The sequence below is a fragment of the Pithys albifrons genome, chromosome 19 (genome assembly GCF_047495875.1).
Source record: "Pithys albifrons albifrons isolate INPA30051 chromosome 19, PitAlb_v1, whole genome shotgun sequence".
NCBI lineage: Eukaryota > Metazoa > Chordata > Aves > Passeriformes > Thamnophilidae > Pithys > Pithys albifrons.
The window spans coordinates 3,552,340-3,570,766 of NC_092476.1; the positions used below are offsets into that span (position 1 = coordinate 3,552,340).

At 48.9% G+C, this 18,427-nt stretch overlaps 1 protein-coding gene across 5 annotated transcripts in view; it reads right to left on the reverse strand.

Annotated features, from left to right (window-relative positions):
• The window catches only part of RPTOR (regulatory associated protein of MTOR complex 1), a 107,213-nt gene that overhangs the window by 31,293 nt on the left and 57,493 nt on the right, over nt 1-18,427 (reverse strand). For 2 of the 5 annotated variants that reach the window (XM_071573451.1, XM_071573448.1), the window contains exons 12-21: nt 18,305-18,388; nt 17,014-17,124; nt 14,991-15,065; nt 14,388-14,453; nt 13,590-13,781; nt 12,445-12,585; nt 10,687-10,804; nt 9,927-10,067; nt 9,366-9,524; nt 2,720-2,838 (exon numbers count right to left, since the gene is read on the reverse strand). In XM_071573451.1, the coding sequence (XP_071429552.1) occupies nt 2,720-2,838; nt 9,366-9,524; nt 9,927-10,067; nt 10,687-10,804; nt 12,445-12,585; nt 13,590-13,781; nt 14,388-14,453; nt 14,991-15,065; nt 17,014-17,124; nt 18,305-18,388 (1,206 nt within the window). Of the gene's footprint in view, nt 1-2,719; nt 2,839-9,365; nt 9,525-9,926; nt 10,071-10,686; nt 10,805-12,444; nt 12,586-13,589; nt 13,782-14,387; nt 14,454-14,990; nt 15,066-17,013; nt 17,125-18,304; nt 18,389-18,427 lie in introns of all 5 variants that reach the window. The other 3 variants (XM_071573449.1, XM_071573447.1, XM_071573452.1) reach the window with 2 other exon arrangements.

The window sequence follows — 18,427 nt, forward strand, 5'->3', positions numbered from 1 at the left end:
CCCGCAGATGCAGACCCATGTTCAAGGCTCCATTAAAATCCTGAACAGGATGGTCTGGTCTCGTTTGAAAAGAAAAAACACAGAATCCCAGAACAGTTGGGGTTGGAAGGGACCTCTGTAGGTCAGCCAGTCCACCCCACTGCCAAGGCAGGGTCACCTCAAGCAGGTGACACACAAACACACCAGGTGGGTTTGGAACATTCCAGAGAACAAGGGTTACATGGAATATTGGAAATAAATCCTTCCCTGTGAGGGTGGGCAGGCCCTGGCACAGGGTGCCCAGAGGAGCTGTGGCTGTCCCATCCCTGGGAGTGTTCAAGGCCAGTTTGGACAGGGCTTGGAGCAACCTGGGCTGGTGGAAGGTGTCCCTGCCCATGGCAGGGGGTGGCATGAGATGGGCTTTAAGGTCCCTTCCAACTCAAACCATTTCATGGTTCTATAATAAGAATTTACTTCCCTGCAACCATCCAGAGGAAGAAGGTGTTTCCCCTGGAGCCCTCCAGTCCCAGCCAGGTCTCCCAGACCACAGAGTTCTGCTCAGCCCTGTCAGTGTAAGAAAACCTCAGCTGTCCCAGCTCTAAAATGAAGGTTCTCCTTCCTCAAATTTTTAACTAATTAGACCAAAATATTAAACCCCTAGAACATTCAAGTATGCTTGGTCAAGCAAGAAAATCAGTTTTTGTTTGCATTCACTGATAAAATTCAACCCCCAAGCTGGTAAGTGTTTGCACAGACTGGGGAGGGCAGACATGCCCTCAGCAGCCTCCAGGTGCTCCCTTCTCCATCCAACAAAGCTCCAGTAGCACCAAGGAAAGATCTCACGATGCAGTTAGCAAAGATTTAGTGTCACTAATTTGCATTAGACACCAGACAGCTCCTGTCCAAGCTCCCAGCACAGAGCCTGGAGCTCTGGCTGCTCATGGCAGGGCTGTGGCCAGAATGGAACCACTAAAGGCCAGAGCATGACCTGAGATCTGAGCCTTAAATCCCATTCTGGTGGGAATTTAATAGGTTGTTTGGTTTATGTATTGATAAGCCTTGTCAGAAGCCACCCAGCCCGGGGGTCCTGGCCAAAGCACAGCCCAGGCACCATGACATGCACAGCAGCTGCCCTGAACTGCTGGGCAAGTCCCACCTTTAAACACCTTCCTTATCAATCTCATGGCTCAGGCAAAGAAGAACAAGCAAGTTTTGTTTGCTGAAGCACCCCCAAATAACAATTCCTGTCAACAGGAATGCTTCCTGTTTGCCACACCCTTTGGCAGAGCCACTGCCTTGGGAAGCAGGGCCAGACTCACTGAGGAGACACCGCATGGGATGCACCAGACCCACCACCTGAGCTCTGGGACTCTGCTCAGCACCAACACAGTCCAATCCAAACTTGTCAGAATCAACACTCATAACAGTCCCTAGGGGTATCACAGCACAATGTTCACAATTCCTGCTGACACCAGCAGTGCCAGAGAGGGTGGCTGCCGGGCACAGCAGCACAAGTGCTGGTACTGATATCAGTATCAATATTGATCCATCTCTGCCCTGCCCAGGAAGCAAGTCCTGAAAAAACATTTAAGTGAGGAAAAGCAGAACTGGTTCCTCTTTATGTCCCTTTTAATACCAGGAGTAATATTTCATTTTGCAAAGAGCCTTCCAAAATACTGAACTGAAACAGTTTCATGTATCTAGAGCTGAGAGAGGGAAATCTTCCCTTCCTTCCCCTCAGTTCAGCATCTCCAGCCTGGCAGTCATTTGTTGTACCCCCATCTCACCAGGGAAGGACTGAGCTTGCTGCCCCCAATGCCAAAATCATTCTCTATCCCAGACCCAGCCTTTACCATTCACTGACATGTACACTTCAAACAAATAAAAGAGTTCAAATAAGAAACTATTGCCTCAAGAGAAAATATGATTTAAAAGCAAGGAATCTCTAGGGCATTAAGATGGCAGTGCACAATGCTGGCATCTCTTACTGCAGCTTCAGCTCAGCAGCCCAAGGCTGAAGATCTGGGATTTATTCTCTGGGAACGACCAGTAAGAGACGTCACCTCGCATTGCAATGGCTCATGGGCTCGATGCTTCAGCGACCAGAAAGCAGGTTCAGACAGAGCTTTCTGTCCCCAGCCTGGGCCAGGGGAGGCAGGAGGTGAGAAGATGTTCTGGGGTGGCCTGGTTTGGGTGGGGATGGAGGTGCTGCCCCTCCCCAGTGCCGGCAGCCTCCAGGGACATCTTGGCACCCTGGGAGGATGAGATGGGATGAGGATGGAGGGTTGGGCGCCCAGTCTGGGCTGGAGGGGAGGAGTGGCAGGGTGTCTGCATGCTGACTCACATGTACTAGTTCACCTGGGTTGGAGAGCCGTTGTGGCTTCAGTCTGCAGGCCAGTCCCACTTGCATTATCTAAATCAGTTTGCAAACGGATAATTTAATGAAGGATATTTAAAGGTTTATCCCAGGGACTGATCTAGACAAGTAGACTTTTAAACCAGACCTACTGTTGGAGGTCTGCACCCTAAAACAATCCCAGGCCCTCCCCCATTTATTCATTTTACCTGATCAAGAGTTCATAGGAGAGTATATCATCTTGAAGCATTAAAAGCTCCTTCTGCAATAGGCAGAGCCCTCCAACAGACCCATCCAGGTCAGTCTGCCTAAGCCTTGACTAAGCATGAACAAATCCACATAGAAACACCTGGCAGGCACAGATGAGCAGGGACAGGCACATACCTTGTAGGCAATGCTGTTGAGAACCTTCATAGCCAGGTCAGAGACATCGGGGTAGGGGTCGGCAGCCAAGTGAAGGAGCACTCTCCAAATCTGGGTATATACACTGTTGAAACTTACACCTAAAATAATAAAAAATACAACAAACTCAAAGCCCTGCAGCACATGACAATCCATCAACTCCAACCCTTTGATCTGATGTGAGAAAATTCATTAGAACGCCAAACATCCTGATGACATCTCAGCAAACATCAAGAGAGGAGCTCAAAAACACCCCACGTGGGCATTTTGCCTCCCTTTTGCCTGTCTGTGAACTCTGCAAGGGCTTGTGAAATCGAGGTGGGAGAAAGCAAAATAAATTAAAGACTCCCTAAATCAGCTCCAGTGAAGCTGTTGCTTTTCCAGGCTCCTGAAGCAAATCACCTGGAAGGGCCAAATTGACAATGTCTGGCTTTCCTGAGCTAAAATACTAAAAGCTATAAACCCACAAATGCTGCCTTGTATTTTTGTGGTTATTTTTATCAAATTGTTCAGGGTTTTGTATATTCTACAAGTTTACTAAATGTTTAAACCAAAGCTTTGGGAGCTGAGCCTTGGGAAGCAGCAAGTCTAACTCAGTCTTTCCTATTGACATTTGTATCAATTCCTCCAAATTGTTATTTAACGAGCATATCTGCCATTTGGTATTTCAGCAGAAGGGACTGACAGATTCAAAGTACAAATCTAATTAATAAGCATTTGCAACTACTGACAAAATTCTGTGAACATTTTATTTTGCTGCTTTTAGGTGAGTAGTTTGTTATTCTGTCTCTGAAGCCTCCTGATGTCTAATCGTGCAACGCCCCAGTTGGGAGTTGAGCCATTTGGACAATATTAAAGTGGTTGCACTAACAAAAAAAAGGAGCTAAAATAGAGATTTCAGATGAGTCACAATCAATGGTAAATGACAGATCAAGCTGTTGCTGCTTTTCCTCTCGTGTTCCTGGAGGCACCTAAATATAAAGTTGGGAGGAAAGGACTCCTTGGTCACCAAACAGCTTCTGACCTGGCAGAGCTGCTGAACCCAACACCCAAAGCAGCAGAACAGACTGGGACAGACCAGGTCTGAGCTCTGGCTGAATGCAGCAACAAGCTCCAGGAGCCCACAGGCTGCCTCTTGGATGGTCTCCTGACCAGGGGAACCTTTCTCTGTCAGAAAGTCCCCAGATTGTGAAAATGACTCTGCAAAGAGCCAAAATGACATCCAAATAACCCAACTCCTCCCTCTCATTCCACCTGCAGAAGGTCTGTCTCTCTCTCAGCTGGAATCCAGAGAATGTTTTAAGTGATGTCTGCTTAAATTTCCACCTGAAAATCTCTCAAGTGTTTGTGATGAGACCACTTGGTCTGTGCTGCTCTTGTGCTAGGGGTGACCTACACAGACTCCTGTAACTCATCCCAACCTTTCCAGTGCAGGGCAGGGACAGGGCCTGACAAATCAGAGAATCCCAGACTAGTTTAGGTTGAAAGGATCTTAAAGCCCATCCTGTTCCACTCCCATGCCATGGGCAGGGACACCTCCCACCAGCCCAGGTTGTTCCAACCCTGTCCAACCTGGCCTTGGACACTTCCAGGGATGGGGCAGTCACAGCTTCTCTGGGCACCTGTGCCGGGGCCTGCCCACCCTCACAGCCAGGAATTCCTTCCCAATATCCCATCTAACCCCACTCTCTGGCAGTGGGAAGCCATTCCCCCTTGTCTTGTCACTCCCTTGTGCAAACTTCCCCTCCAGCTCTCTTGGAGCCCCTTTAGGCACTGGCAAGGCTGTAAAACACATAACAATGTAAATTGTTATAAGGCTGTAAATTGTAAAGGCTATAAATATATATTTATATAATACTGTAGAATATTTATATAATACTGTAAAATTGTAAAGGCTGTAAATATATAACAATGTTAAATCCTGGAAGCTTCTATTACCAGGGAAAGGAGAACTGGAGGGGGAAGCATAAAGAACAAGAGAGGGAGAGAGGCGAAGTGCTACAAGCCGTGGGAGGAAAAGAGCCTGAGCCTCTGAAGCAGCAAGGCAGGTAAGGGCAGGTGTGCCCAGAGCTCTGCCTCCCACACTCAGGCCTGTGCAGGAGTTACATAAGGACCAGAGGGAAAACTGGATGCCTCAAATTCTTCAAAGTCCTTTGAAAGAGAGTAAAAGGAAGGGAGGGCAAGGGAGCACCCTGCAGAATTTCCAGGACCTCTGATAACCACCTCGTTCACAAAGAAAGAAACCCAATGACACCTTCATACATCTAAGCATCAGGAAAAAAGAAACTTAAAGCAGAACTGTGCTGGTGCAATTCCTCCTTCACCTGGCAGCCTTTGAGGAGAACACAGGGAATTTCTACAAAGGCATCTGGCACTCAGGGCCACCTGCCCATGTCAGTGCTGTTCAATGCATGGAGTGGCACATCTGCCACAGCTCTGTGTAAAATCCTGAGCTCTGAGTCCCTGGGCCAATGGGAACCAGCAGGGGTGGCAGGAGAACAGCAGCTCCAGTCCACGCAACGGACTCAAACGCAAGAACTATCCATGAGATGCAAACAAAGAGCTGAGCAGGAGATGGGTGTTAATCTAAGCAGACAGCTCTGTAATTAGTCACACTGACTCAAAGCCAGTTCAATGGACCTTGCAGTATGGATTTATGTTTACAAATTGATTCCTCTATGCCAAGAATGTCAAAAATAAATTGTCTGCCTTTCCCTGGGCTTTGATTTTCCTTGCGCACACACAGAGCCTGATGTGATTCCCCCGTGAGCCCCACGGGCCCCCCCGGGGCTGGGCCAGGATCCTGCAGCTCCAAAGGGGTCACACCGGATGCAAAACTGACTGCCAATGGCTTTTTTTATTCTCTTTGATCTACCAGACTAGGACAGGGTTTCTTTCCAATCCCCTGTAAAAAATCAGTCCAGTGATTTTAAGCCCTGACCTCCACAGAAGGGGCAGTTCCACTCCCTACCAGCACCGCAGCAAAAACAGACCAGTGGCAGCACCAGGGCTGCTGCTCACCTGGCCCAGAGCAAGGTGAAACCTTGGGATGGGCATGGAGGGACTGGGAATGAAACCTTCAGATGGGCACACAGGACAGGGGATGAAACCTCTGGATGGGCACACAGGACAGGGAGTGAACCTTCGGATGCAGGAAACACGCAGCCAAAATATGTGAGGCTGGACAGCACCTGAGGACTCGGGTAACTTCTTCCCATCCATGCCAACCCCACCTGCTTGCACATGTGCATCCCACATGTGTCCTCTCTTCCCACGACGGACACACAGGGACCCTCCTGGGAGAAGAGCACACCCCAAAGCCCCAGTGCTCCCCAACTCTACCCCAACAAACACAGCCACAGTACCTCCCTGCACACCTGAGAGCCTCCCCAGGGCTCTGCACAGGCTTCTGCGCACTCCAACCCCACACTGAGCCCAGCAGCAAAGCTGAGCTTTTAATACTTCAGCACAAACCAGAAGCAGCTCATTAGAAAGAAGTTGCCTCAGAGCAGGTACCCCTGACCAGGGCTGATGTCACCAACATGAAAGCAGCCCACCATGACCAGCCTCCACAGCAAGTTTCCATTTCCAAAACCCACCTCAACTCCTGTATTTTGCTCCTTATTACTTCTCATTATCTCTGTGCATTAAACATATTGCCTGGAGGGAAAGCTGGATGCTCTACCTGTTCTAACACTCCCTCTTATTTCCTGCACCTCCCTGCCCACCTCTGCTCTCCTCATCCTCACTGCAGCAACCTCCTGCTGCCACTCTTACTTTGAGGCAGAACCTGTGACATGGCAAACAGTTCTCCGCCCCCAGCCTCTCCCACTGGAAAAGACAACTATTTCCCAGCATTTCATTGCTCCAAGATTTATTTTCCTCCCTCTTTGATCACTCCTTAAGATAATCTTTCCAGCGATGCTCTCTGTAGGACAAAGACTTTCATCATGCAGTTTGGATATGAATAATCAGCCTCTAGGTATGCAACCCCCCATCTTAATTCCTTCCCTTTTCCTATCTTAAAATTAAACATTTCCAGGACACCAAGATTAATGAGTGGCTGTATGGAAAAGCAGCAAGGCTCAGCTTCCCTTCCAAACTGATGTCATTGTTGACTAACCACAAACTGCCTCTTGCCAGCCTGAAAATTGGGCCAGAAATAAATGTCTCTCCTGGTACAGCCCTGTCTGGCCAAGGAACAGCTGCCAGAGAACAAACACTTCGGCTGAGAGCACAACTTGCATTGGGGGGGGCACTAAATGGGGACATTTGGCCTACAGCTAGTTAAGGAACTGCTTGTAAAATGGGACAAGGAGGAATGGAGAGCTTTGCCTCCAGTTTATAGGAAGAAGTACATTGTGTGATGCCTCCGTGTCAGTGAAGAGGCTGATCCAGAACAATCCCTCTGGTATCATGTTTCTAAAACTGCAAGAGAGGAAGAGAGCCCTGAGCATCAGTAGGCTGTGACTGTCCCATCTCTGGGAGTGTCCAAAGCCAGGCTGGATGGGGCTTGGAGCAACCTGGGCTGGTAGGAGGTGTCCCTGCCCATGGCAGGGGGTGGAACCGGATGGTCTTTGAGGTCCCTCCAACCCAAACCATTCTGTGATCAGTGGATCAGCCCAGGGAATGAAGAGTACAGGACACAACTAAACTGTGCCTGAAAATTTCTTTTACAGACAGCATTTCTGGTTTGCTTTGAGACTCCCCATGTGCCCAAAACATCCTTTTCCCTGCTCTGGCTGTCCCAGATATTTGGCAGAGCCATTACTGCAGGGCTAAAGCCCCATTTCCTCTTCCAAAAGACAGAGAGTAGAGTAAAACACTCCCTCAGTCACAACAAGCCCCTCACCCAGGTGGGTTCCCCTCACTGGCTGTACAGCAGCAGTTCAGTGCCATCAGCACATCAAGAGCGGGTTAACCCAGGCCTGGGCACAGCAGAGCTGTGAGGGCAGCTGGGGCTGATGCCATCCCTCCTTGGGGAGCAGCAGAGGCTGGAGGATGGTGATTCTTCAGGAGGAATGAGAAAAGCCTGGTTTGCAGCAGGCAAATGGCAAGGTAATGGGATTCTGTGCAAGTCATGAATTTTAAACACTCCTCTAAGCTCTGCCATTTCCAGCTGGGTCTGAGCTCTTTGATGGAATAGGAATGAGGGAGGCCTTGGAGAGCTGCTTTCTTTGCTTTCCTGGGTCTCCTTCACCACCTCCAGTTCCTCTCCAGATTCCTTTCCAGCTGTGCTGCACAGCCCTTGTGAGACAAGCACAAGCCCCCAAGCAGACACCAGAGGGAATGGGGAAACTCAAGTCCTAGCTCAAGATGGAGAGAAATTTCCTAACATCTCTGCCATGCTTTACAAGATCCAATTTCATTACTGACAATCAAAAGCAAATTAACTGATCAAGTTCCTAATGAACACATGATTTTAAACTGCCACAGGGGCTCAGGAATTACAACCCCAGAATCTTTCAGCTCAGGAGAGCCAAATCACCAATAATTCTCCCGGAAAACACAGAGCAGAGGAAAACGTTTCTTCAGTCACACAGGTCTGTCACCCAGGTGATTCCTCTGAGTTACATCACTCTCTTTTCACTGATTTGTGAAAATATGGGCCCATTTACTAATTACAAAGGAAACAGAGACTTCCTCCAGCATTTCCCTGTGCATGCTGGTTTCCCTGGAAAAAGGCTGTTCCAAAAGCCATGTCCTTCTGCATGGTGCCTGTGCTGTTGTGCCAAAATGACTGAGATTGTTTGAAAAGCTACAGGTAGTTTAAAGCAAGGCTGTTGTGGCTGTCAGACACCACTGGGAAAGTTATTTGGAAAACAACTGGGTTGGAGGAGCTTCACGTAAACATTCCAGTTTGTTCCATAAAAGAAACACAAACAATCCATTACCCCAAATCAGCCAGGCACTGCATAAACACAGGGACAATTTCCCTTCCTTCTGGGCTATAGCACTTGGCTCTGCAGAGTCCTGCACGTCACCCAGAGATGGAATTGTGGGAGAGACAGGGGCTGCTGAGTAGTGGTTGTAGTGTCAGGCTGCTTATCCATGAGGAACAATGGAGAGGGGAGGGAGGCAGCAGGATCAGCCATGGAGCCTTCAGAGTTCTGTGGAACACTCAGCCTTTTGGCTTTTAGACACAATCAGTGATTTAAGTCCTGTTTTAACAATGTACATATAAACCTGCAGAGGAAATAATCTAGGTCAGCTTCCCCTGGAGGAGCAGCACAGCACAGGGGCTGTACAGAAACACAACCCACATGAAAAATGCCCAGGGAAGCAGTTAGTGCTGAGGCCCAGCTGCTGCATCCATGGCATGGGGAGTCCTTGCTTCATTGTCTAGGCAGTGAAACTGCAGTGGGTGTGGAATTCTTGAATACCCCACATTTCTGTGCTTAAATGCCTAATAGGGCCATTGTTCATTGTGGTGCAGCTCAGAGCTGGAGTCAATAGCTCCCATTCCCAGCCCCTCTACCAGAGCAGGAGTGACCCAGCCAAACACAGAAATGGCATTTCTAGCATTATGAGAAATTTTTTGGAGTAATATCAAGCAGGAGCCAAGATCCCAGCTTTCCACACAGCCAAGAGGTGACCCCAAGGGAAGGGCAGGAGAGGCTTTGCTCACCTATGAGGGAATTCAGAGAGGAATAGGAGCTGACTCGTCTCATCTTGTCGATGGTCTCGAAGGACAGGATGTACTCCTCGTTCTCGGGGCTGCCCAAGGTGCTGCTGGCACTGCTGCTCGTGCTCAGATTCCCAGGGGAAAATGCAACAGAGCTTCCAGCTGCCAGGAGAAAAGAACAGATGCTGGAACAAGGACTTGTGAGAGAGTAATTTTTACCCAGACATAACAGCTCTTTTCTAAATCCTGCCACACTCAGGGAAGGTGTGGGCAAACCCACAGCTCCCCTTTTTAATACTGAATGATAAAACAGAGAATAAGCAAAAGACTGAGTTAAAAATCCTCTTACTCTTGGAAGCTGGAAGGCACCTTTTTGGTCCCCAAACACTCAGGAAATCAATACTGATGAACAAAAAACTGAAACTAATTATGAGGGAGCTTCTCATCCAAGCCTTTGGAGTTCAATAATTTGGGCTGAAGTGCATGTGGTATCTCCTGGCTTGCACAAGGGGCAGGGGAGAAGAAGAGGCAAAGACAATGAAAGCATTCTGAAATGTCTCTTACACTCCTCATTGAGGCTGAGGTTCTGCAGGGACTTGTTGAGGTTCCTGGCGGTGGTGACGGCGCGGATGTTGCCGTAGGAGCTGACGGAGCGCAGGCGTGGCGTGCACGGCCCGTCCCGCACTGGTGTCAGGCTGCCCCCCTCTGCTGAGGCAAAATGCAGCAATGACACATGGAACCACAAACCATCACAGCATTCGGGTTATTTCCCAGCAAATATGTACCTAAATATCACCAACATCAACAGAATTGGCCATTTTCTGTCAGGTTAAAAGGAGCAAGGGATGACAAAGGCTCCTCGGAGCACAGAACCAGTGAGGACTGTGCACCTCTGCTGCCCAAGCTGAGGTTTTGTTACATCCAACACAGCCAGGTGAGCCCGGCCTTGCCAGGGCCTGTGCACTGCCCAGGGCACACAGTGACTCTTCTCTGCAGGTGGGTGCTGGGCCACTGCCCAGCCCCTGTGCCAGTCAGAGGAGCTCATTCCTCTGCTGCTGCTGCTGCTCAGTAAACACCCCACAGATTTTTTCATTATAAAGAATCATGAAAATTCTGGTTTACTGACTAAATTTCAGGCCTGGTTTCAACTGGATGGATTTCTCCAATGGAACACCACAGCTGCCACCTCATCACTCACCACACCTCTCAAGGGTGCTGTTCAATAAATCCCCACCAGCGAGGATTTCAGTGTGTTGGGCAAAGTCCTTAATCAGTTCCCAGGTGCCTTCAGGCCCTGCATCTCCTGCCCACCCAAAACCCCCACCTGTGGCAGCTGGAGAAGGGAGAGGGTAATTCTTCTCCTCTTCTATGAACTGCAAGGCCACGGTGCAGAAATTGCTCTCGTACTGAACCACCAGGTGACTCAGGGCCACCACCAGCTCCTGGGGAAAGAGCACAAGAAACATCTCATGGTTACACAGGTCAGAAACATGGGACTGACACAGACCAATATGGTCATTACTGCTGGTGTTATTAGGTGGCCATCCAGGCTAATAATTCTCCCATAATTCACAGGGATGAGCTGCAGAGTTCAGATCTAACTCTTCACAAGCCTTTTCTACCTCAACAGGCTCCCGCTACTTAATTACTCCTACCCACTACTGCTACTTCTGAGTAACCTGCTCCAGTGAAAGGTGTCCCTGGCCATGGCAGAGACTGGAACAAGAAGAGCTTTAAGGTCCCTTCCCACCCAAACCATTCCATGATTCTGTGATTCTGATTCTGCCCAACGGTGTCAAACTGCAGCAGGACCACAGAAAGCACTGAAGAGCAAAGAGGAGCCAGAGCTGGCTTTGGCTGCTGTCTCTGTTCAGGGACTGATCTCCCAAGGAGAGATTTATGAATCTCACAGAGCATGCAGTGTGACACACAGCTCTCTCTTGAATTAAACTGATTAAATGCTGAAACAAGACAACAGAAATGAATCCTTGCAATGCTGGTGACAAGTGCCAGGGTGTTGATGTTCCAGCTAAATAAACACAAACATTAGGACACCTCAGAACAGCCTTCAAGAACAATCCAGAATGTCAAAAACTATTTAATGTACTATTGATGTATGATGGAGCATCAGAAACTGCAATTCTCCAAATCTGAAGAATTACTCTGAAGCCTTCTGTGATCCATCCTCAGTGCTCTGAAGGCAGCAAGTTCTCACTGACAGAGCTCTCACACTCTCCCCACAGCACTCTGACTCCCCCTCCTCTTCCTCCCCTAGGACTGCCACCACTCCATGTTTTTAGCAACACAAAACTATTTAACTTAAAACCTGAGATCCTGTAATGTAAAATATCATGATCAGACCAGTGACGAGCAGAAATGCATCAAAAGAGCAGCTCAGCAAGAATTCTCAGTGTTTTCTGCACCTAAGACGATTCCAGTGTAATTGCTCTCCTTCCTTATCCCTGTCTCCACATTCTCTTTAAATTAAAAAAAAACAGGAAAGAAAAATGATGATGACATGATCACTCCTCCTCCAGATATTTAGTGGAATACCTGGCATTGTTAATCCACAGAAACTCCTTGATCTGAACAACAACCTTGTCCACACTTGGACATGGACTCTCTGCACATCACTCCTGTCAGGGGCTCCTGATAGTGGAGGATGAAGGAAATGCTGTAGTGTTTGTGCTGGAAAAGGGTACGTGGATACAGCAGCACCCCCAGAATGCTGCTGGACAGACCCCCCGAGCGCACAGCCTTTGGCCTCGGCACTGGGCTGATGCTACTCATCCCCTGGGCTGACACATCTCAGCAGGAGCTGAAGGTAGAGACTCCATGAACTGTGGCTGCCCCATCCCGGGGAGTGTCCAAGGCCAGGCTGGACAGGGCTTGGAGCAACCTGGGCTAGTGGAAGGTGTCCCTGCCCATGGCAGAGGGGTGGAACAAGCTGATCTTTAACGTCCCTCCCAACCCGAACCACTCAGTGGTTCCATGATGAGTGTGATGAACAGATCCTTCCAAAGAGTGAAATTCCCTGGGCAGTGCGTCCAAGGGAGGCTGCAGAGCCGAGGCCCAGCCCTACCTTGCGGACCATGGGGCTGCCGTCGTTGATGAGCTGCGCCAGCATCATGGCCACGTTGTGGTCGATGGTGGTGGAGTGGTCCGTGCGCTCCGCAGAGTTCCCCACAAACGTCCCCAGGGCAAAGACCGCGGCACAGCGAACCTGGCACACAGACAGGCATCACTCAGCTCCTCATCTGCCAGTGGGTTCATTTTATCCCCACAAGTGGTGACTGTAAACCTGAGCCACTGTGCCAGGGGACAAGTGAGGGCTGCAGGGAAGCCCACGGGCAGTACCGACCCAAGCAGCCTCAGCAAAGCACTGAGTTTTCAGTATTCACACACACAAAGGATATATTTAATTTCCCAGAATACTTGGTGAACTTCCCATGGGTGATTCTTCCAGTTGTGTTGCCTTGAATATTAATTAACACGAATAAGGTACACACAGAGTTCCTGTTGGGATGTGAATCTTTAATAGGAGCACTGACAATGGTCTTTGGATAAGGTCTTATAGGGATGTAGGAGATGACGGAAAAAAGGACAAAAATCTGGAGAAACACTGCTCACAATGTGGGGAAATAGGGCCAGAACAGGAGGTGGAAGATGCAGGACAGAGGCTGAGTGTGGAGGGGAATCTCATTTCTAATCTCTGCACGTTTGCCAGAGTGTTTAGCTCAGCTCCCTTCTCCCTGGTGTGCTGTCACCTCACTGGGGTCTGAGGGGCTGTCAGTCACTGCCAGGCTCAGCACAGTCCCCTCTCTTAGGGACTGTGTCACAAGGTAAAACACATCCAACTAAAGATGGATTTTCACACATGGCAGGGGAAGAACAGTTTTCACACTTGGACAAAAAGACCAAACACACACAGTGTGTTTTATGATCACATTTTCAACAGCTTCCGATATGCAAGGAAGGAAAAGCCGTGGTGTTTCCCAACTCTGCTGCCCAGATCCCAGGGCATTGGGGCTGTATGAACTCCCCCTGCACTACCTTGGAAGCTCGTCTTGCAGGAGGATTGGCACCATCTTGAGGAAACAGCAACAAGATCTTTCTCTGACCTGGACACAAGCCAAGCTCTTGAAGGCCTTGGTTCACAGGAATTTCCATCCTCTGCCAGAATTCTGCCAATTTAACTGGTGTTTACCGGGAAAGCTGGATTCTTACCTCTGGGATTGGGTCCGAGAGGAGGCTGTAGAGCTTCTCGTGAGCGCTGTCTCTCACCCCACACCACCTGGCTGAGTCGAAGTTCTGCCAAATGCGCCCCAGACAAATGGCCACCCACTGCCTGAGCAGCGGGTGGGGGTCGTTCAGCTGCTCCAGGCAGATCGCAATCAGGTTCCCTTGCAGGCAGGCTTCCTGCAACACAGGCCATTTACTGGGGTGGCAGCTCCCCACCCCAGCCCTACCAAACAACACTACTGCTAAAAGAGACAGAACAACAATAGAAAATAATCCTTCAGTGGTTCTAGACTGATTGTGTTACAAAATCCCACTTGGCAGCAGCATGAAGGGAAGGGCAAGTACACACTGCTAGAGCTGGTTAAACAGTTGAGCTTTAGAAATGTTTCCTGTAAGCCATAAACCCTGTTTTTCCCTCATTGGAAGTATTCCTAGCACCTGTCAGAGCCCTAGGGTTTATGGCTCATTCCACAGACCATTTTCAGCCATCAGGTTCCCACCTGACAGGACCAGGCACTATTTCCTTCCCAACCTGCCACTGGCTGCCTGGAGGGGTGGCTGTGGAGTGACTTGTGTCCTTACCCTCCACTGCCAGGTGCTTTGTCACAGCTCCAGGCCAATTTTTCTTTTAATCCATGCAGAAATTAACATAAAACAACCTCCTAGTTCACTTTCCCAGTTCAGGGTTGGACTGTAATGCACACCAGGACACTTTTATCAAAGTAAAGGCACAGGGCAGAGAGAGGCAGGAGAGACTGAAGGCAAAAGGCTGTGGGGACTCACCTGCCCAGTGTTGTAGTTGTTCACAATCACAGCCAGGATAAAAGCTGTCATTGTCCTGTGTTCAGCCTGTAAACAACACACAGCTGAAGGTTACCTGGAGAACAGGGCAGGGAACAGCTGCACCACATCCTGCAATGTGGTGTTATTCTGAGTGCAGTCTGTGTCACATTAAAAGAATGAGAGAGAAGAAAGGAAGCTGGAATTTTCTTGCCATCAGCTTGTCACACCTGAGAGCCCTTCGCAGCCAGCCTGCCTCCCTGCTCTGGGCAGGGCTCACAAACACCCTCTCCAGGGACCCAAACAATCCTTGCAGAGGGCACTGCCAAAGCCATGGGGCAATTCCCTGTCTCTGCAGCCATGCTGGAGCCCCAAGCTCCCACTCTCACAGAGTAATATGCTTACAAAACTTTGAATATGTTTATAAATCCTTCTTTGTTTGGCTGCCTCTGTCACAGTGGTGGGAGCATTGCTGACCCCCCAGCTCAGCAGTGACTCTCCCCAGGTACAGCACTGCAGTGGGGGCAGCCCCACATCAGCACCAGAACAGTCAAAACAAGGTAAGCGAATGCTACAAGAGTCTGAATAAACATGACTTGTCCTTACTGGCATATAAGGATCTGCCAGAACCGAAAGGAAATACTTGTGTCCATTGTCCTTCACCAGGTCAGCCTGGCACGACTGAAAAAGAGACCAAAAAACCCACAATGAGAACTACAAAGTACATGTATTTGCTACTCCAGTGATGTATAAATGTGTCACATCTCAAACATTTTTCTCCAATCTTTTTCATTTGAGAAGCAAAATAAAGCTCAAACACTTTCTGGGGTCTGCCACCAAACACCCCTGTGGGAATGGGCTAACAGGGAGGAGCAGGGAACCCTCTGCCACCACCAACGGGACACAAACAGCAGCTGGAAACAAGACCTGCTTTGATGAAGAGTTAAATGGCACATCTCTGTCACACATTAAAATTCCACAGTATTTATCCTATTACACACAACCCAAACTGCAGAGTAGCTCCAGTGCCTTTCCAAGCCCCCCAGGAGCACAAGGCAGCTTTCCTAGGCTGGGATCAGCACGTGGGGCTGCTGACACACCACCTCAGGCTTCAGGCTGACATATTGGGGTCACACCGAAAGGATACACCCCACAAAAGTGGAAATGTGAGGGAGGAAACACTGAGCTGGCATCAGCCTCCCCTGTGACATGGCTGTGTCGTGTGCTCCGTGCCCGAGACAGGATCATGCATTTTTTATCAGAGGAGAAGGTGAAGGAGGGAATCAGTTGCTGAAAGGGGAGGGGATGGCAGGGCAGAGATGCAAGAGAATATTTTATTGCTGAGAGGAGTGAAGCTGCTGGTTTTGGCAGAGCAAAGAGCAGAGGGCCTGGATTGCTGCCAGGCTGCAGCTCCGAGAGGCTTTCCTGACTCTGGTGTCACTGCACACACCAGGCTTCCTCCTCCCCTTTTCTTCCTCAGTGTCATTACTTTCTGTTCCTTACACAAAACAAACTCCAGGCTTTAACGCAGGCACAGACACCAACAGAGCTCAGAAGACTGCCCAGCTTCACACTCATTGTCTGTGCTGCCTCTCCAACCCAAATTTCTCAGGCTCAAGGGAGGGAAACGATGGCTCTCAAACCAGAACACTCACTCGACCCCTCCCTGCTCAGATCCTGTGAACAATATGGGAATCCAGCACCACTGACACCTCCTCCTCCTCCTCCTCCTCACAGAATAAGCAGCTCCACTGTGAATAATAATAAAACACGACCAGAACAGGCTGCAGGCTTGGAGTGAAAGTTCAGAACTTACAGAAAATACTCTATTTGCAAGAAACAGGAGCTGCTGCTTGTCCCCTGCTCAGCAGCAGCCACAGCCCTTCACTGGGGAAGCTGCTCCCTCCTCCCTTTCCACTCCCACCATGTGCTGGTGGAGCAAAACAGCACAAAAACACCCCAAACACACCCATTTAAGAGCATTTTTCTTTTTTTGCTGTAAAGCAAAGCCTGTCAATGAGTGAGGGATTTCAGAGCATGGAGGGAGTGTGTGAGGGGACAGGAGGGATGAGAGCCCTCTCAGAGGGAGAACAGCAGGACACCAGGTGGGAGTCATACCTGAGCCTCCTGACACAAACCTGGGGCTGAGGTACCAGCCTCGGATGCATCAGAAATGAGCTTTTCTCTAAGATGAATAGTTTTCATTTTCTTTGCTCTCCAAAATCCTCTTAGGATGTTAATGAAAATATAGTTATAAAACTGAATCTGACAATGCAGGGAAAACTCCAACGAATTCAGTGCTGTTGTCCTTACTGAAATGGAGGAAATGTGCAAAAATAACCCCCAAACAGGAAAGATCCAACATCCAAAAGCAGTTCAGACATTCTATATGGGCTTATAATTGTGCCTGAATTAATGTGTGCACCTGTCCTAATAATTTTATTGTGCTCAACTAATTGCACCCACAAACTAGAGTCATATACACAATTATATAAATTTATCTGCAATTACTTACCTGCTTAATTATTTATTTTAAACTCCACCAACCAGAGCTCTGGCTGAGACCATCTTTACAGAAAAGGCACATTGCTGGAACCCCAAAGAACCAGGCAGGTACAGGAGTACTCACACTGTCCACGGCCAGGATTTTGGCCCAGATGAAGACAAGGAGTGGTCTCAGCTCACGGGCTGAACTCTGGAGGAGCTTCAGCACATACGGGAAAATGCCAACGGAGAGGGCCTGGGAGGCAGAGAGAAGAGCAAACCCCTGTGAACAAACCCTCGTGGGCAAAGCCCTGTGGGCAAAACCCCCAAGAACAGACCCCCTGAACAAACTCTCCGTGGGCAGCTCAACCCCAGCACCCCAATATGCTGCCAGGATGCAGCATCTTTATTGGCACAGCTGAGAAATCTGGTGGAAAACAATTTCCCACATTTCTAGTAAAGAGGGGATGGATCCCTGTGTGTTTGTCTGTTGCTCATTTTAATCTTGAATGTCACCAGATATTTTCAGACTCATTTGGTCCAAGGAGACTCTGAGCTACTCCAGCACCAGCTTTCCCTCCTTCCAGCCTGAGCTTATTTTACGCTTCACAATCCGCTCACTCCCTTCAGCTGGGACTGTTTGCTCCCTCCAAACCTGCTGCAAAAACTCAGGAATTCCAGCTTTCCCACTGGGAATTAACAGGTCTCTCCTTACACAGACTTTTAGCAAGACTTCATGGGATTAGAGACCACTCTCAGGAGGGTTGCCTGTGCCTCCAGCCTCCTTCTGCAGAAAGGAACTCTTGGCTGAGATAAGGGAGAGAGGCAAAAAAAGCCACTAAAATGTCCCCTCATTGAGCTGCTCCACGACCAGCTGGTGCTTTGTCTTCATCGCTTTTATCAACAAACAGCTCCATTTACAGGAGTGTTTTAAACTGCTCCTCTGTTAAATTCTTATTTATGCTCCACACTGTGTTGCCACTTCCCAAACTCCAGATTGCAGCTGCTGCCTGCTCAGAAGAGCTTGTAAAATCCAGAGACCAAACAGATAAAGAAAGAGAAGAAAGTGATGGAGACAGTAAGCTGAGAGAGCAGAAAGAAAACGTGTATGCTTTTTTTTGCTGTTCATTTTTCATGACAAACCTTACTTGTCCCAGTTATTTCCTCCTGGTTTGCCCCTTACACTATTACACACTAAATTATCCCCAAGGAACTCCACTGTAATGGAAATGAACATGGAAACGAATTCCATTAACACAAACCACTGTTCTTGCAGAGATATTTGCTGCATTTCCCACACATGAACACACAAAACTGCTCATTTGTCAAATCTGTGGATTATCCTCCACACCTCCCTTCCCTAAATCACCATCTGTATTTATCACCCATACTGAGATAAACTAGAATTTACAAGCCCACGTGCAGCACCCACGCACCAGACTGACAGCCCAGGGCCCCAGGTCCAGGAACCTTCCCAGCAGATCCAGAGCTCGCAACCGATGGACCTGGCTCAGCAGCACCTGCAGGAGAGAGGGGCACAGGATGTGGCACAGAGAACA